Below are 20,166 nucleotides of genomic sequence, written 5' to 3'. Positions count from 1 at the left end.
TATCCTCTAATTAAAAATGGATTTTCAAAAAATGTCCAAACCGTTTCTGTGTGGGAAGGAAGGCCACATCAGCAGCGAGTAATGAAGCAAGTGCAGGACCACTAACTAAGCCTGTTGAGTTTGTGCAACACATGCTTTCCTCTGTATGTGGAGGGATCACGAGGGACTCGGGCTTTCCTCCTGCCTGGGTGGGTGCTGGTGGGGGAGCTGTGTGTGGAGAACCTCTATCCTTCCATCTAGAAAGGGGCCCAGGCTGAGCGGAGTGGGAGCAGGGGCCACCTGGGGCTCCTGCGCCTCCTGTGTGATTGTGATCAGGGCTATTGTGATCGGTCACCCTCTGGCCCCACCCCACACTCCTCCTGGTGACCTGAGGGCCAGTCTGGAAAGCTGCCCTAGAAAATCTTTGACAAAAGCATCCATGAGTGCCCAGTCAAACCTGAAGGAGCAGATTTTTCTAGTAAGTCATAGAGAAGAGCAAGGCATTGAGGCCCAGGATGTTAAAGTGCATGGTTCAAATCCCCAATCACACCAGCTATTACATCGGTTCTGTCACTGACTCATTCATGCCTCATCAGTTAAAGCATTTAGAATCTGATACCTAATTGACTTCCTTCGTAGCTCAGTCGGTAGAGAATCTGCCTGCAATGCAGGAGACCCAGGTTTGAGTCTTGGGTCGGGAAGATCCCCTGGAGAAGGAAATGGCTACCCACTCCAGTATTCTTGCCTGGAGAATCCCATGGACAGAGGAGCCTGCTGGGGTACAGTCCATGGGGTCACAAAGAGTCGGACATGACTGAGCAACTTAGCATGCAGGCACCTAATTGACACTTAATAGGTGTACATTCAGTCTACCTGAATAAGCTTTCTTGGCTCTGTTCTCGGACCTGTGGCTAGGGTTTGTGTCTGTGATATCTGATGAGAAACATCTCCCTGGAGAGAGGAGAGACGGACCTCTGTGTCCCTGTTCACCTTTGTGAGGCTGCGTGTGTCGGCCTTCAGCTGTCCTTTCTCAGCCTTTCGCCTTTACCAGGCCTGTGTGTTTTAGGGTCTGAATCCACAGACTGTTGAGAAAACTTACCTCAGCCCAAGAAGGCAGTTCCTGGTAAAAACAGTGAGTATTTATTGAGCTCGTGTTATTTGTCTGGCCCTGTTCTGTAGGCTTTGCAATATGGAAGCTCATTTACTCTTTACAACATTCCAATGAGATGGCTGCTGATTTTTCTGCCATGGTTTTGGATGAGGAAACTGTAGAATGAGTGAGTGCCTGAGGTCACAGAAAGGGGACAGAGCTGGTACTGGAGGCTGAGGTTGGAGCTTTGGTCCTGCCTTCCAGTGATGGGTACTCAAGGGCTGTTCTGAAGCTCCACCCAGAAGCGGGCAGCAAATGTTTAGCAGCACGTTGTGATCAGGATGTTCCTGGAAGTAAAAACATAGTGGAGGCCAGCCACACCATAAAGGGAAAGAGTAACTAGTGAAAGGGGAGGAAATTCTTCCTGGGGAGGTTACTTGTGAACTGGGTTTTGAAGATTAAAGAGGAGTTCACCCAGCATATTTAGTAAGACACAACAGTGAGAAGAAATAGCATGCAAAGGACGGAGATATGAAACAGCAGGGATTTTTTTTAAAGATGAAGGTGGAACTTCCCTGACAGTCCAGTGGTTAAGACTCAGTACTTCCACTGCAGAGGGCACAGGTTCAATCCCTGGTTGGGGAACTAAGATCCCACCCACATGCATGCTGCTTGACCAAAAAAAAAAAGTACCTAACAGGGACCTTATGAAAAAAAAGTGAGTGTACTCCAAGTACTTCTATCATGGATGAGTGATAAAGCGCAGGGGAAAATATTGTGTGTGTTGAGACCAGAGAGGCAGAAAGAGCCAGAAAACAAAGGGCCTGGGAACCTGCCATGCCAGGAAAAGTATCAAAGTATTAGTCGCTCAGTCGTGTCCGACTCTTTGTGACCCTGTGGACTGTAACCCACCAAGCTCCTCTGTCCATGGGATTTTCCAGACAAGAATACTAGAGTGGGTTGCCATTCCATTCTCCAGAGGATCTTCTTGACCCAGGGATCAAACCTGGGTCTCCTGCATTGCAGGCAGATTCTTTACTGTCTAAGCCACCAGGGAAGCCCCATGCCAGGGAACCTGACTTAATTCTGGGCATGTAGGCAATTGAATATCATAGTTTTAAAACAAGGTCAAAATACCCAAAGCTTGAGTACTACTGCTTTATTCCCTGATAATAATTATTGAAGGAAAAGATAATCAAACTCAGTAAGTTCCATATCTGATGTGTGTTACCATCATGCTGAAGAATGTTGGTTTTTAATCTCCCCCACTGTTTCTTCATTTTTTTCATCAGCAATCCTCTTTGGCAAAAGTTATTCTAAGATGCCAAGATAAGTACTTTGGGGAGGTTTTTTGTTTTTTTTTTTTTTTAATGTTTTTTTAAGTGCCTTTGATTGCATAAGAGCGTCATGTAGAACTGTTTCCAGTAGTATCTTTTTAGCAGGAATGGAGGCTAAGACTGATTATGTAATTGTTCCCTCAATTTATTCTCAGAACCTAACACGCCGCCAGCGTATGAAAAGCCCTGATGATCACAATGGCATCTGAATGTCTTTCCTGCTCACGGTTTCTGGCACCGTTGCTTTTTGCGTCGCTCATTGCAAAGTAGAAATTGATGATTTAAATGTGGCAGGACTGTTCACCCAGCATAGGGCACCCTGGACTCATAGCTCCATCTGCCCGTGCTGCCCACAGCCGGCCCCTCCCACCAGAAAATGCATTCACGCACATGTGTTCCTTAGAGACCCTTGCCGGGGTCTCACTGTGTTAACACTGAAATGAGGAGTGGCAGCGTACTTCTGCTGCCCTGAGGTTGCGTTTTTGCAAGCAGAACAGAGTACCATCTGTCGGAGGCGGTGGCGGGAGGGTGCAGATACTGCTGTAATTCCATGAATGCTGAATTGCTATAGAATTTTTTTTTTTTTAATTTAAGACGCTTTGCATTTAGTTTGTTTATTTGTGTTTGTGTTTTTTATTTTTATTTTTTAGAATAGTCCTTATCAGTGGCAGAAGATCCTTCTGTAGTATATTTTCAGTGCTGCCGTATCGGGACAGTACCCAAGTTGGGTATGTATATGCATGCTTGCTTTGTAGCCCTCTGGGCGAAAACTTCTGACACCCTGTGTGTGATGTGGCCGTGCTTTACGTTTCAAAGAGCTTGCCTTGCCAATTCAGTATTTGTAAATTTGAAAGAAAAAAAAAAGTTTCACCTTCTTTTCAGCCAAGAAGCTTCCTTGTTGTTGCTATTTGTGTGTGTGTGTGTGTGTGTGTGTGTGTGTGTGTTTTACCACGTTGCCTGCTGTTTCTAAAACCTCTTGCAATACTATAAGGCAAGAGCAATCTGGGGCCCACCCATCCTGCAGGGTCAACTTTTGGAGAAAGGTAGGTCAAGAAAGGAATCAGACGAATGGGTGGTGTTTCTGCATCCTTGCCCTTGGACCGGGGGCTGGACAGTGACCAGTGAGCTGCAGCAAATATTAAGGCAAAGCAGTATCGGAACAGACCTGTGTGATTCAGATGGAGGAATGCACGAGTCTCTCGATCAACAAGCCCCTCCTTTGCTCTAAAATAGAACTAAGTGACGCTCTGACATGGCAAAGCCCCGCCTCCTCATTCTGCATCCCGGAACTCTGTGTTGTTTCTCCTCTCCACCCCCCAGCCTGAGTCTGACTCCTTCGCCCCCTCACCAGTTCACTGCATCCACCATTTGTCATCAGAGAGCTGTTGGTATTATTTAGGGCAGGACAGGTCCCTGTGGAGGGTGACAGGAGTACTGTGAGATGGCAGGTCTGGTTTCTGCAGACCAAATCTGGTGTTGCCCTCTGGTCACTGTAACAGTGACACCCGACTATTGCCCCTTTTGAGGGCATTATGCCCCTGACCATTCACTCCTCTCCCACCCCCTTCTGTGGGCTCTGCCTGGTCATTTCCCATTCACTGTGACCTTCCCTTCCCTGCCCTCCTCCCCGCCTCTACTCCCCCACAGACCTGTCAGACTTCCAGCCTGTTAAACTCACTCTGATCTTTATTCTTACTCTACACCACAACTTCCATCATGCATCTTATTCATGGAATATGGACTATTATCAGTGCTGTCGCTTTCAGTCATGTCCGACTCTTTGTGACGCCGTGGACTGCAGCACGCCAGGATTCCCTGTCTTTCACTCTCTCCCAGAATCTGCTCAGACTCATGTCCATTGATGATGCCATCCAACAATTTCATCCTCTGTTGTCCCCATTCTCCTCCTGCCCTCAATCATTCCCAGGATCAGGATCTTTTCCAATGAGTTAGCTCTTCAAATCAGGTGACCAAAGTATTAGAGCTTGAGCATCAGTCCTGCCAGTGAATATTCAGGACTGATTTCCTTTATAATTGACTGATTTGATCTCCTTGCTGTCCAAGGGACTCTCAAGAGTCTTCTCCAACACCACAGTTCAAAGGCATCAATTCTTCCTGGACATAAGGGCATTGAGATTTCTCCTCAGGTATCCCCCAGCTAATTCATTAAAGGTCATCTGGCGTGGACAATGCACCAGCTAACACCAGCTCATGTGATCTCAGTGACAGGGACTGCTCTTCAGCTCCCAAGATAGACTTTTAGAACTAGAAGGAACTTGGAGACTCTCTAGTCCTGTGGTTTGCAGGCTTTTTCTTTTTAGCTGAAGAAGCCATTCTTCCAATGCAAGTTTACACAAAGTACCAATAAATAAAATCCCTAACTGCAGAGTTATCCCAGCAAAGTGGGAGTGAGGATGAGATGCCCACTCATGTCCACTCTGTCCCTCATGGTCCCATTAGGGAAACCATAGTCTTTATCCATCCCTCAAGCCAGGGAGTCATCAGGTGCATGGGAGAGAGGTGGCTCAGGCTGGATCCTCAGTCCCAGCAAGTTAACCAGCCTTTCTGGGCCCAGGCTTACTTGTCGGTAAAATCAGCTATAATGTCAACCTCAGAGTTTTGAGAACATTAGTGGAAGATTAACATATGAACCCTCCGAGTACCCTACCAGGCTACAGTAGATACTCGTTAAATGTTAACTTTGGGAACGTGTTTGTCTGGTCACAGAGCTACTTCATCACACTTTCTAGATCTGCCCCTATATGGCAGTTCTCAGTCCTCTTCATGGTAAGTTAGCCAGTGCCTACAAACACAAACCCAAGGGATTCATCTGCTCTTGGAGTTGGTCTTTGTTTTCCTCAGTGATACATCGTTATTTTTAAAAATCAGAACTTCCCTGGTGGTCCAGTGGTTTTAAGAACTCACCTTCCAGTGCAGGGGATGCAGGTTCAATCTCTGGTCAGGGAAGATCCCACATGCTTCAGGGCCACTAAGCCCCAGTGCAGCCAAACAAATAAATATTAAAAGGACCCTGGTGGCTCAGTTAGTAAAGAATCTGCCAATAAAGCAGGAGATCCGGGTTTGATTCCTGGGTCAGGAAGATCCCTGGAGAAGGGAATGGTGACCCATTCCAGTATTCTTGCCTGGAGAATCCCATGGACAGAGGAGCCTGGTGGGCTACAGTTCATGGGGTCACAAAGAGTCAGACAGAACTGAGCAAATAACATACTTCAAAAAGAAAAGAAAAAAAAATCTGGAAAGTACATAAAAACAAAAGGAAGATGAAAATTACTGAGCCTCACCTCAAAGCCATCATGAATATTTTGATCTGTTTCCTTCCAGTCTTTTTTTTTCCCCTCCATTGGAACATGTGCTTGTATGGAATATGACAAGATGATTGTTCTGTTTTGATCTTTCTTGCTGGTGGTAAGAGGCTCTGCCAGATCCCACCTTTCAAAACAAGCTATTGGAAGCTGGTTGCTGAGAAGAGGAACAGATGTTGCCTGTCTTTTTCACTATAACTGAAACCTTCCCATAGCTGTAAACACTCTTCTCAGATTAAGCTTGTAAATTATACCATTTTCTGGGAAGAGTCCCAGCCTTAAACCAGCTCCTTTTCTCTCCACCAGTTGCCAAGGCCCAACTGAGTCTTGTTGCTTTTTATCCACATTACTCATTGCCTTCTCTTTCTAGCATGGATTTGTGGTTTGGCTTGGCGACCCTCCACTTATAAAATGAATCGTAAGCAAGATGCCCAACTTTCCTGAGTAGGCAGATCCTACTTGATAAACAGCTCATCCACGGTTCTAAAACCATTGCCCCTCCTCTTGCTTCGCAGCTCACACCCCATCCTCTGGGCTGGTGTGCCATCACCATGGGAGCTGGAGTGGAAAATCTGGGAGCGCTAAAGGAATCTTATGAGTTCAGAATTAGAGAGAGAGGAAGTTGTGAAACAGAGAAACAGCTTGGGAGAAAGGCTCCTGCAGTTCTGAGAAGAAAAAGCAAATTCAGAGGGGGAGGTGAGAATAATGCAAACTTGACCTCTTTTAAAATATTATGGAGGGTCAGCCCCAGACCAGGAAACCACAAGAGAAACCCAGCTTCATCTTATGTCTTCACCATCTTTCACCCTCTGAGCTGTTGCTCCTGCAACCATAGCTCTTGCTGGTGCTGTTGGGCTAGTTGAGTCACGCTGCAGGCCAAAAGGGCACTGTATGGGCTAATTGCCATTTATAACATTGCATCAGTAGAGAATGCATTCTGAGTCCAGAGGGCCAACTCGAAAGCTTTTGGATAACAACCCGCTGGTGAGTGAGAGATGCAGGCATTATGCTGGGGACCAGTCCGGGGATTGTCCCTGTGCATAAGGGGAGTGATGTGGGTGCCCACATACTCTCACTTCCTGAAACGTGTGGACATCCGTGTGTACTCAGTTGTGTCCGAGTCTTTATGACCCCATGGACTAGCCCTTGCCAGTCTCCTCTGTCCATGGGGTTTCCCAAGCAAGAATATTGGAGTGGGTTGCTATTTCCTTCACCATGAAATCTTCCTGATCCAGGGAGCAAAACTGGTGTCTCCTTCATTGGCAGGCAGATTCTTTACCACTGAGCCACCTGGGGAGCTTTTATATGTATGGATCCAACCAAACGAAGTAGGAATGAATCCAATTAACTTGTGATTCAGAGCAATGTAAGAAGATGATCAAACTAGTGATTCCAGCAGAAACCAGTTTCTGAGATGTGTGTGGATACAGACTCATTCAGATAACCATATCTGATTGAATGATAGTCACTGGGTTAATTTTATGATAAATGTATCAGAGCGACATCCCTGGTAGTCCAGTGGTTGAGACTTTGCCTCCCAATTCAGGTTGCATCCCTGGTGGGGGAACTAAGATCCCACATGCCTCTTGGCCAGAAAACCAGAGCAAGGAAGCAATATTGTAACATTCAATAAAGACTTAAAAAAATAACAAATGTATCAGAAACCATATAATGAAGAAAATGGCTTCCCAGTGGAGCACAAGGTACCTCTGGGGGGGCGTGATACAAAATAGCAGCTTCCACATGGTGTTTATGTGCTTAGCTTTTTGGCATTGGGGCGTTTCAGATGAGGTCATCCTCTTGGGTCCATTTCCTGAGTTGATCATTTTGTGACACAGAGAACAGCTTCTTCTATTCTTAGGGCCTCCAAGCCTAAGTGCTGCCTGCCTTGCTCCCGGCCCATCGCCCCTTCCTCCCCACCCATTTTCGCCAAAAACATCTCTTTTCATTGTGGAAAATTGCACATTCACAAATTGTGTTTCTTTCCTCACACCAAGCATATTTCCACACAGAGACAGATTCAGGAATGATCTCATGGGTGAATCATGCTATTACCCCGCTGTTTATAGGCATTGCCTTTAGACAAAGATTTTGGTGTAAGCTGTGTTAAGGTCCCTTCATTGTCTGCCAGTTACCCAAGTGGGGAGGAGGGGTGGTTTATCAATGAAGTGCTGAGTGTGAAAGAGGCTGGACTTCTGGACTAAAAGCTGCTTTGATTTCAGTTTTTCCCATCAGTCCTGGGCATTGTTCCATCGACTAAACCGTGATTTTATATCGCTCTGCTCTGATAGAAGGGAGCAGGCCCAGTCCAAGATGGCAGCTGTACCATATCTGACGAGGTGACAAATAGGCTCTCTTAGACGATGATAAATGCTGTGTGGTTGAGTTCCAGTGGATGTATGAGTTCTTAATTAAAATGAGCCCACAAGTGGTATTTTCTTTCCTAACCCAGCTTTTCCAGCTTTGCTTTCTGCACCACAAAGGTCTCTTGTTTTTGCAGGATCTGGAAATCCTGTTAATATTTAATTGGCTTTTAAATTATTTACACATAAGTGTTCAACCTATTGTGATCCTTTAAAGAGCAAGCGCCCAGTGGAGCTCTGGGCTGGCATTCCAAGGTCTTGAGTTTAGAGCACCATGAGCAGAATGACTAGGGATAAAAGGCCATCCCTACTCTGGAAGTAGAAAGCCATGGAAAACAGTTAATTGACCACAGACACCATTTTTTCCTCTACTTCCCAGGTATTAAGTAATTAAATCCTTTTTTATTGTAAAAGTAAGAGGAATATTGGGTTCATATGCTCCCTAAGGAAAGGGTCTTCACTTGAATTTCTTGTTATCTAGTAGGGAATCTTGTTTGATCAGTTTCATGTACTATGGCTCAGTGAACTTTAAAAAAGGAAACGAAAGATCATTTTGCCTGTTACATAAGGTGAAATCTGGAGTTGGCCATTGAGTGGTTAATAGCAACCTGGGTAACCCCCTTTGGGCATCAGAATATCTAGATTGGCCATCTGCTCTGGCCGGTTGACTTCACAACTGTGCAATCACGTACATTCACTTTATGCTGTGGGAGCCAAAACTAAGACAGAGGTCCAGGGGGTTTCCAGGCATGGAGCTTTCGGGAGAGCTACATTGAATGACTTCCAGTGCTATCCAGTGAAGGAGGGGTTTATACCCCCCAAAATAACCAGCCTGTATTTCTGCTCCTTGTTTAAGGGTCCACCTGCTGATTGGATGCATCCCCAAATGCATTTTCATCTTCTGTTTTAGCCTCCCCCCTTCCCCATTCCCCCTCCTTGAACCAACAGCATCCACTCCCCATCCCCATTGGCCACACATTGTATAAAAAAATCTGTGCTGAGTTTTCGAAGCATGCTTCACGCCTACAGCTTCTGCAAAAGTTAACAGACTTGAATAGAATGAGAAATGAGTTCTTGTAGCCAAATAAGTGCAAGCTGTAGAATCCCCCAGGCCTGTGGAGGAGAAGGGATCAGACCTTTGCGTTGTCCGCGATTTCTTAACTATTCGTTTCTGTCGGCACATCTGCCCAAATGAGGTTTTCTTCTGTAATCTGATTGGCCCTGTTTGTCTCTGAGTGCACGCAACAGCATTTCAACCTTAATGCATACAGTTTTGGACAATATCCACATCTGGTATTTTTGAACCTGCCTCACTCCGTTTTCAGAAGCAGGTAGAACATAAATAAATTGACATTTGAACTCTTGAGATACCTGGGAAAAAAATAATCTCCTAGGCTTTTCAGAGAAATAGAAGTGTCTGACTTCAGGTTGCTTTCAATTACTTTCTGCTGCAGTTTTGTTATCCAGCTCAGTCTCCTGGTACTGGAGGGTTAATGCTGGCATTTGAGCTAAAAAGATATTTCTATTTTCATACGGCATTTTGATGAGAATTCAGAAGGATGATCTTAGAAAGAAAACATCAAGATTTTATCACTGCTCCTCTGGGACTTCTGCTTACTTCTTTTCCACTGCTGTTTCTAGAGGACTCTCTTTGGGTAAACCAGCAACATCATTCAGAACTCCTTTCAGAGGTCACCTTCAGCCCTTGAATCCCAAAACAGTGGGGCATCGAGGGCCACGGGTCTCTTCCTTGCTTTACACTCACATGTGAGCCCCGAGCAGTTGCTGTGTCTATAAATTAGGAGGTCACTATATGAAGTTGGCGTTTATGTGAGTCAGACAGACAACAGCAATTTCATATGCTTCCTATTAATGTAGTCATCCCACGGTATCCACGGGGGACTGGTTCCAGGACCCCTGGTGGATATTGAAATCCACAGAAGCTTAAGTCCCTTACATAAAATGGCATAGTATTTTTTGTGTAACCTACACACATCCTCCTGTGTACTTTGAATCACTTCTGTGAATATGCCTGCTAAGTCGCTGTGGTTGTGTCTGACTCTTTGTAATACTATGGACTGTAACCCACCAGGTTCTTCTGTCCATGGGGTTCTCCAGGCAAAAATACTGGAGTAGGTTTCCATGCCCTGCACCAGGGGATCTTCCTGACCCAGGGATCAAACCCTTGTCTCCAGCATCTCCAGTACTGGCAGGTGGGTTCTTTACCACTAGCACCACCTGGGAAGCCCCTTGAATCATCTCTAGGTTACTTATAATACCTACTGCTGCTGCTGCTGCTGCTGCTAAGTCACCTCAATCGTGTCCGACTCTGTGCAACCCCAGAGACAGCAGCCCACCAGGCTCCCCTGTCCCTGGGATTCTCTAGGCAAGAACACTGGAGTGGGTTGCCATTTCCTTCTCCAATGCATGAAAGTGAAAAGTGAAAGTGAAGTTGCTCAGTCATGTCCGACTCTTTGTGACCCCATGGACTGCAGCCCACCAGGCTCCTCCATCCATGGGATTTTTCAGGCAAGAGTACTGGAGTGGGGTGCTGTTGCCTTCTCCATGTATAATACCTAGTAAAATGTAAATGCTATGTAAATAGTTGCCAGCACTCAGCAAATTCAAGTTTTGCTTTTTGGAACTTTTTGGGTTTTTTTCCCCTAATATTTTTGATCCAAGGTTGGTTGAATCCATGGATGCAAAACCTGGGGTATGGAGGGTTGACTGTATATGGTTTCAGCAACTCTTATAAGAGCACTTAGCTAAGGCACCTCGAGAAGTTTGTCAGCTTCTTTATAAAAGATGTGCTGTTTAAGATCCCAAAAGTCTCAATATGAACAAATTCAAAAGCTGTTAAAGAGATGACATTATTGACATAGATGAGATATGTTTCATTTTCCGTGCACACGTGGCTGTGTAAATGGATGCGTATACATGGGCTCTCTTAATTCAGTCCCACCAAAACGGCAGTCCTGAAGTTAATGACAACCTCTTCCTGAAAATGAGGCAGAAAAAAATGAACAAGTGTGCCCTCGGCTGCCACCACGAAGCAGTCAGTTTTTCTAGAGCAGTTGTGATATTTATAGCCATGTCAATGAAGTTTCTGAAATGTGAATATAGCCAATATTGGTGCAGCAGCTTCAGTCTGCAAGAAATATCTTCTTAGTTAATATAAACTCCCTTCTACAAAACTGACAGGAAATTCAGACTGAATTATCACTGGGCACCACCCTTCTCCTCTCCAGGATGCACAAAGGACCTGGAATGCTGTGGACTTGGGGAGCACCATTGCTCATTGTCCTTTGTGTGCTCTGGCATCACCGAAACCCCCACTGCCATCCCCCCTGTCTGCGCAGCCCCTCAGGGCAAAAGGATGTGCCACTCTATGCCTTGTATAAGATGTGAATTTTTATCTCAGCCGGGAGCTCCGTTCCTGGGGTGCTTATGGGGTGTAGGGCATGGGTCCCCTGTGACCGTGGGCATCACAGTCCTCATTTCCTCCCCACTGAGGACAGACCTGCTGCACTGGCTCCATCCACAGGGTCCTGCCTCTCTCCCATTCACTCCGGGGCTCCTAACATGGACTATTCTCTGAGCTGGGGCCTGGGTCAGACACATCCCCGGAGACAATGGGCAGAAAGTGGCCAGGCCGCCTCGGGAAGGCCGACTTGCTAATCCCGTACAGTAGCCACACGTGGCTATTTAAATTTTAACCAAAAGTAAGAACTCAGTTCTTCGGTTGACTGGTCACACTGCAAGCGCTCCATTGCCACGTGTGGCTCGTGCCTGCCCTGTGGGACGGCTCAGTCGGAGGACCATCCATCGCTGAGGGAGATTCTGTTGGACTGTAATGAGCAGTGTGTGTTTTCTCAGTAGCCGTCGAGGGTGGACACACTCTTCTCCTGTCTCACTTTCATTCTCAGTGTGCCGTAGTTATTTAGAGAGTAGACTGATACAGGTGAAGCGCCAGGGGTGGAAAGTGGTGGCTGTGGTATGCAGGGGGCACGGTAATTCTCCAGAGATGGGTTCCTGTGGTCAGGGGTGGTGGAGTTTTGCCCATAGAGCTCTCTTTTCCATGTGGTCCAAAGTGTCCGTGAGGCACTTGGATAGGCTAAGAACCCCTGTTCCTTTAAATTTTTTAATAATTTTGTTCATTTAATTTATGGCTGTGCTGGGCCTTTGTTGGTGCTCACGGCTTCCTCTAGTTGTGGCGAGTGGGGGCCGCTCTCCGTTGTAATGCACGGGCTTCTTATTGCGGTGGCTTCTCCTTGTTGCAGAGTGCAGGCCCTAGGGCGTGCGGGCTTCAGTAGTTGCAGCACCTGGGCTCAGTAGTTGTGGCTCGTGGGGTCCAGAGCACAGACTCTGAAGTTGTGGCACACAGGCTCAGTTGCCCCACAGCATGTGAAATCTTCCCGGACCAGCGATCGAACCTGTGTCCCCTGCATTGGCAAGTGAATTCTTATCCGCTCTACCACCAGGGAAGTCCTCCCTGTTCCTTTTAAACCGGGCTTGGGGTTTATCTCATGGAGAGGAGTCTTGCATTTCATATGCACTTAAAGTATAGTTTTTGTTATGGCTCCGTTTCTCACAAGAAGGGGAGTGTGTGGGAGCGTGGAGGGACTTTCCTGGTGGTCCAGTGGTTAAGACTTTGCCGTCCAATGCAGGGGACATGGGTTTGATCCCTGGTTGGGGAGCTAGGATCCCATGTACTACTAGGTGCTACCAAAATGTTTTTAAAAAAGAAGGGGAGTGTGGAGTAAAAGTGGCTGGTTTGGTTCTGCGAACTGGGATCTGTGCTTCCAGGATCAAGGGGCCAGTTGGCAAAGGCAGGGCTGCCCCGGGGAAGCACAGAGCCTGGGAGCAAACTGAGACAGATAGAAAGGGGCACAATGGAAAAACACCCACCATCGGTGCCATGTTTATGAACCAATAAGGAGTCAGTTGACCTCTGCTCAGCAAACACTTCTTTAAGCATCTTTACACATCAGATGCTAGGTAGACAGGATTCAGACATGGATTGAGACTCTGTTCCTGCCTACAGCCAGCTCTCCAGGTAGGAGCACTCTCTTTTTTTTTTTTTTTTTAACTTGACTCTCTTAAGTTTTTATGATTTATTTTTAATTGAAGGATGATTGCTTTACAGTATGGTGTTGGTTTCTGCCAAACATCAACATGAATCAGCCGTAGATATGCATACGTCCCCTCCCTCTTGACTCTCCCTCCCATCTTCCTCCCCAACTCAACCCTCTAGGTTGTTACAGAGCCCGGGTTTAAGTTCCCTGAGTCATACAGCAAATTCTCATTGGCTGCCTATTTTACGTATGATAATATATGTTTCCTTGTTACTCTCTCCATCATCCCACCCTCTCCTTCCTCCCCACCCCCACCATCGTGTCCATGCATCTATTCTCTGTGTCTGTGTCCTGGAGCACTCTTAATAGGGACCTATTTGAATACCCCTTATTTCTTTTAATCTTCTCATCCCATAAAGATTTTTCCTGCTCTTGTATTAGTTTCAGTCCTAAGTAAAGTATTCTCCATCCGGGTGAAGTGGAAACAAGGAGGCAGTTGTCTAGGAGCTGGGAATTTGAGGCACATGCTTGCTGGGTTAGACTTTGGGAAAGCAGTAAGTCTGAGGAAGCGTGTTGTTGGTCCTTTAACAAAATACAGGTTCTGCTTCTTTGTGCCAGCTCGCCTGGTCTTCCACCACTGGGCCACTCCATCCTTTGCCACCACAGCTATTTTTGCCTCTTGTTCTGGTGCTTGCTCTGAAGGCATTTCCCTTTTTAGGGCCTTTATGCAGTCATCATCTTCATCCTTAATTGCTTGAGGAAATCTGAGAGTTGCCCCCGGTGGCTCACGTAGGAGGCGAGGCAACCGTGCACGTGGTCTCCGGGGAACCTGAGGTTCTCGTGGTCTTGCTGAGCCCCACTCTGCTCCAGCCCACCTGGTCCTTCCAGCTTTGGATTTGAGGTCAATAACTGGGAAGCAGGGCTCTCTTTTGGTGTCACATGTTCCTAAGGTGATGTGACTTAAATCAGCCTGGCCCTCAGAGCCCTCAGGGAGTGTGGTCCCTAGCAGAGGAGCCACCCAAGGTGAACTCAAACACCTCCCCAGAGCACTTCTATGACTCAGAATATGTGAGGGGCTTTCAATGGGCTTCCCTGGTGGTTCAAACAGTAAGGGATCTGCCTGCAATGCAGGAGACCTGAGTTCCATCCCCGGATCAAGAAGATCCCCTGGAGAAGGGAATGGCTGGCTACCCATTTCAGTATTCTTGCCTGGAGAATTCCATGGACAGAGGAGCCTGGCAGGCTACAGTCGATTCAGACATGACTGAGCGACTAAAACTCATTCTCAGTAGCAAGCTAATTGCAATTACTTTGTATGCGGTTTATCTGGTGTCTCAGACGGTAAAGAGTATGCCTGCAATGCAGGAGACCCAGGTTTGATCCCTGGGTCAGGAACATCCCCTGGAGAAGGAAATGGCAACCCACTCCAGTATTCCTGCCTGGGAAATCCCATGGACAGAGGAGCCTGGTGGGCTACAGTCCATGGGGTTGCGAACACAACTGAGCAACTAACGCTTTCACTTTATGGGATACTATGCACCTTCTGACTATGTGTGTACAATTCTCCTGTTCTGTACTGTCCTGAAGGGGTAAGTTTGATGTTTGGAAGTACTTGAAGTCATGTACTGCCAAACCTGGTCAGTGGGGAGAGAGGTTAGGACACTGACTGAAGTGGTAAGTGTTCAAGATTAAAATAATTATATACATATAAAAGAATCGGAAAAAGAGTAGATATGTGCATATGTATAACTGATTTGGTTTGCTGTACAGCTGAAACTAATACAACATTGTAAATCAACTATACTCCAATAAAAAAATTTTTAAAGAAAAAATTTATATGTATATGGTGGCTCAGATGGTGAAGAATCTGCCTGCAATGCAGGAGACCAAGGTTCGATCCCTGGATTGGGAAGATCCCCTGGAGAAGGAAATGGCAACCCACTCCAGTATTCTTGCCTAGAGAATTCCATGGGCAGAGGAGCCTGACGGGCTGTACTGTCTGTGGGGTTGCAGAGTCAGACATCACTGAGCAACTAACAGTAACATACATATATATATACACACTAATATATATATATATGCATGCACACATATATACACATGCACTATATATGTAAGTTTAAAGTTTGAAGACTGGGATGGGTTGGTTGTTTTTTTTCTTTCTGCATGATGTTAGTGTTGATTCCAAAAGGGGCTGCAGAGACCTTTTGATCTGGGCAGAACCATGGCCTCCCAAGGAGACTACCTTAGAAGGTGCAGTACTTCCCAGATGCAGGTCTTGGGTGTTTCTTTTAAAAACGGTCATCAATCAGATCGGATTAGGGTGCCAGTCCATGCCTGGAACGCCCGTAGACAAGGATGATTGCTCAACAAAGTGAAAAGATACCTTTTTTTCCCTCCTAGAAGGTGGGAGGGATGGCCTCTTGTCTTTCTTCCTTATCACACATGGGCTCTCATTCTCTCTTCCCGTGATTCCGTCACCTTTGGCCTGGAGAGTCTGGCCTTTACATGGTGTTTATTCTTGCTTAGGTTGTAGGAGACGTCTCAGAGTGTGGCGGTTCCCTCCGGGCCACAAGGCTCGAATGCTGCCAGCCTGGGGCGGCTTTGACTAACAAGGCTGCGTGTGGAGCCCAGCTGGAAGAGGAAGCTTCCAAACTCAGTTCCAATCCAAATCACCTGGGAGTATTTAAAACTCAAGCCAACCAGGTTACGCCCCATTCAACTGAATCAGAATGAACATCTGGGGATGGGGGCCAGACACCATACAGGCACACCTTGTTTTATTGTGCTTTACAGACACTGCTTTTTTTTCCCCCTTTTATGGGTTGAAGGTTTGTGGCAGTCTGCATTGTCAGATGATGGTTAGCATTTGTTAGTATTTTTAAATTAAAGCTTGTACATTTTTTTTTAAAGACATAGTGCTATGAAAACTTCATAAAGTGCAAACATAACTTATGTATGCACTGGGAGACTGAACAATTTGTGTGACTCGCTTTGTTGCAATATTTGTGTTGTTGGAGTCATCTGGAACTGAACCTGCAGAATCTCTGAGATGTGCCTGTAGTTTGTCAAAGATCCCAGGCAATTCTAATACGCAGTGAAAGTCTGAGAGCTCCTGTAAGGAGGGATTAGCCTTGAAAATGTGAACAGTTACCCATGAGCAGAGCCACAGCCAGACCCAGGAAAGAATGCTGCATGAAATGCTGCACCGGACACAAAACCAGTGTCTACAGCCCACTGTCAGCGGGGACCTTGGTGAGCCGGTTACTTGCACTGGGCCTTGTTTTTCTCATCTGTAAAATGGGAGAATAATAGCGACACATGTCCAATAGGGTGATCTTAAAGAATGAAAAGGAAGATGTGTGGAAGTAAATTAGGACGTGCTTGCTGGTAGTAGGGGTAGTTGTGTTAGTCGCTCAGTCGTGTCCGACTCTTTGCAGTTCCACGGACTGTAGGCTACCAGGCTCCTCTGTCCTTGGGATTCTCCAGGCAAGAATGCTGGAGTGGACTGCCATTCCCTTCTGCAGAGGATCTTCCTGACCCAGGAATCGAACCTGGGGTCTCTTGCGTTGCAGGCAGATTCTTTACCATTTCAGCAACACAGAAGACCTTGCTGGTAGTACTGGACATTATTCTTTTATAGAGATAGTCATTGTCTGAGTGGCCCGGTAAGGTAGCTGGCGTGGCTGTTGTGGCGTTAGTCCCTTCATTACTAGTAATAAAGCTGAGAACTGTTTAGGGTAAGAATTTCTTCCTCCTGTCTAATAAGGGAGTGGCAAGGAGAGGTGACCTCCTCTGGCTTCCTGTTAGCTGGCCATTTAAGAGCCGATAGCCTTGCTGATTGGGAAGGGACTTTGGTAATCCACTGGCTACTGAGCCTGACTCTCATCTTCAGGCTCTCTGTTCAGTTGAATTTCATTATATTAATGTGGGTGGAACTACCAAGAAGCCTCGAAAGAGGGACAGAGAATCTTGTCAGGCACGGCGGGACCTCCTCCGTCATTATTGTGAGAGTGACTCTGGTGTTCCGACAGTAAACATCTCCGTGGCTCCTTCGGATGCAAACAGAAGCATCTTTATCCTTGGCTTGTCCCTGCAGGGATTTGAAGCTGGACGGAGGGAGACAATCAGCGGGAGCCGTGAGCCTGAAGGAGATCATCGGCCTGGAAGGTGTGGAGCTGGGTGCCGACGGGAAGGTAAGACCGCCTGGCTCCCAGACCTCCGGCTTATGCGACAGACACCACAAGGGTCAGGAAGCAGAGGCTGTGATGGACCACAAACCACCCTTGGGCTGGAAAACCTGACGTGGGGCACAGCCTGGGTGCGTGAGTGACGCCAGTCCAGAAGGAAGAGTTAGTCGCTCAGTCGTGTCCTACTCTTTACAACCTCCATGGACTGTAGCCGACCAGTCTCCTCTGTCCAGGCGATTCTCCAGGCCAGAATACTGGAGTGGATTGCTATGCTCTTCTCCAGGGTATCTTCCTGACTCAGGAATCGAACCCAGGTCTCCTGCATTGCAGGCAGATTCTTTACTGTCTGAGCCACCAGGGAAGCCCCCTATCCAGGTGTGCAGATGGGTTAAATGGCAGCCCAACTGTTTCTCCATGAATGCCCATCCTGGCTAGTCCAGTCACCCACTCTTATTCTAAGAACCCCCAGTGGATGCCTGAAACCTTGGGTAGGGCAGAACCCTACATATGCTATGTTTTGCCTTATATATGGGCTTCCCTAGTGGCTCAGACGGTAAAGCGTCTGCCTGCAATGTGGGAGGCCCGGGTTCAGGAAATGGCAACCCACTCCAGCACTCTTGCCTGGAAAATCCCATGGATGGAGGAACCTGATAGGCTACAGTCCATGGGGTTGCAAAGAGTCAGACACGACTGAGCGATGTTTTGCCTTATGCATATATACCGCTAATAAAGTTTACTTTTTAAATTAGGCACAGTAAGAGACTATCCGAATTGTACTTTGTCACTGCTTTGTGCTTTGGGGCCATTAGTAAGTAAAATAATGCTTGAGCACGAGGCCTGTGATACCATGATAATTGATCTGATAACCGAGACGGCTGCTCCGTGACTAAAGGGTGGGATCGCCGGACAAAGGGATGGTTCCTGTCCTGGGCGGGACGGCGCTAGATTTCATCATACTGCTCTGACTGACTCACAATTTAAAGCTGAGGAATTACTTCTAGAATTTTCCATGTAGTTTTTTTGGGCCATGAGTAACAAACTGGGAGTGAGGGGAAACTGCTTTCTCTTGCATACACACACCTGCGTGTGCCTGGATGAGGTGACGGGCGGTTTGAACAAGCATTAACTGTGGTGAGTAGCAATCCCACTACTAGACAGTGTTTAGTTAGGGGCTTTCCAGGCTTCCTCAGTGACTGAGTGGTAGAGAGTCCGCCTGTAATGAAGGAAACGTGAGTTCGATCCCTGGGTCGGGAAGATCCCCTAGAGGAGGGCATGGCAACCCACTCCAGTCTTCTTGCCTGGAGAATCCCATGGATTGAGGAGCCTGAGGGGCTACAGTCTATTGGGTCGCAAAGAGTCAGACACCACTGAAACGACTTAACACACACGTGCGCGATGCACCCGACTGGCGTCATGAGCCACGTCTCTGCCAAGCAGGTGAAAAGAAAAACACGTGTTGCAGCTTCATTCCTGAAGACTGAGTGTTCACGGGGAAGGAATGAGAATAGAGTGAGATGAACACCTTAGATGCAGCATCTGCCAGGGGAACGGGGGAGGGCAGAGCCCTTATCAGAGACTCTTGAGGCCTGATCTTCTGGAATTCTACCCGTGGTGAATTAAACAAAGCATTGCAGCATATGCCTTCTGAGTTAGAAAACCTCCCAGCAGCTTCAGAGATGGTCCCTTGCTATCAGACATATGACTGTCTCTGCCCCATAACATGAATATTATCATGAGTGGGGTAAATTAAAACTAGGATGGCCTCAAGTCAGTCTAGTTTAGGTTTTGGCGCAAACATGTGTAAAAACAAATTTCATTTTTCAGATCTTGGATTTTAGAATTGCCTAGCTATGAGACTGTGGACCTAAACTTGGCGTGGCAATGCAGCTTGGTCAGAATGCAAACCTCACATTCAGTTCAGTTCAGTCATTCGTGTCCGATTCTTTGTGACCCCATAGACTGCAGCACGCCAGGCTTCTCTGTCCATCACCAGCTCCTGGAGCTTGCTGAAACTCATGTCCATCAAGTCAGTGATGCCATCCATCCAACCATCTCATCCTCTGTTGCCCCCTTCACTGCCGTGGGTTAATCACTGGCCTGTTTTTGTCTTCATCTTTTAGACTGTTTCTTACACCCAGTTTCTGTTGCCCACAAATGCCTTCGGAACACGGAGAAACACCTTAGACTCCACGTCCTCCTTCTCCCAGCTCCGTACCCTGAGCCATCGCAGCCTCTCCATCGGCCGGGCGAGCAGCACCCAGGGGAGTCTTGACACGGGTAAGCTGGGATCTGGCCACAAGAGGTGCCTCAGTGGACAGCATGGATTGGGTCTCCTTGTGTGCATGGGTGGATGGGCAGGCTCACTACCAGGCCACAGGGTAGGTTCTCTAATGAGAGGCCTCGGTCACCAGCCCCTAAGCGTCCATGAGGAAACATGCCCAGACCACCTTGCAGAGAGGCCTGGCTCCCTGGCTTCTTTCTGCCTCTTAGCTCCTCATCCCTCTGCTTACCTGCTTCTTACCTACATTCTCCTAGTGCTCAAGTTTGACCTTTCAGGCCTTTCCTGGTGGTCCAATGGCTAAGACTCTGCTCTCCCAATGCAGGGGACCCAGGTTTGATCCTTGGTCAGGGAACCAGATCCCACATGCTGCAACTTAAAGATCCTATAAGTCGCAACTAAGACCTAGTGTGGCCAAATAAATGTTTTATGTTGGCCCTTTTTCAAATAATTGGACCGTAAATGAACAGTCAGGTGTGAAAACTCCCTTAGTGACTCTCACAGCAGGTGAGCTTACTCAGCCACTGACAG

General features: G+C 47.0%; 1 protein-coding gene across 2 annotated transcripts in view; it reads left to right on the top strand.

The window, feature by feature from the left end:
* Positions 1-20,166, top strand: part of CABLES1 (Cdk5 and Abl enzyme substrate 1) — a 103,261-nt gene that overhangs the window by 64,512 nt on the left and 18,583 nt on the right. Inside the window, exons 4-6 of one of the 2 annotated variants that reach the window (XM_069569301.1) lie at positions 3,057-3,134; positions 17,267-17,363; positions 19,478-19,634. In XM_069569301.1, coding sequence (XP_069425402.1) covers positions 3,057-3,134; positions 17,267-17,363; positions 19,478-19,634 — 332 coding nt within the window. The remainder of the gene's footprint in view (positions 1-3,056; positions 3,135-17,266; positions 17,364-19,477; positions 19,635-20,166) is intronic. The other variant, XM_069569302.1, reaches the window with a different exon arrangement.

The sequence above is a fragment of the Ovis canadensis genome, chromosome 23 (genome assembly GCF_042477335.2).
Source record: "Ovis canadensis isolate MfBH-ARS-UI-01 breed Bighorn chromosome 23, ARS-UI_OviCan_v2, whole genome shotgun sequence".
NCBI classification, from domain to species: Eukaryota; Metazoa; Chordata; class Mammalia; order Artiodactyla; family Bovidae; genus Ovis; species Ovis canadensis.
Note: the sequence above shows the minus strand (reverse complement) of the source record. Positions and strands in the feature narration are given on the sequence as shown.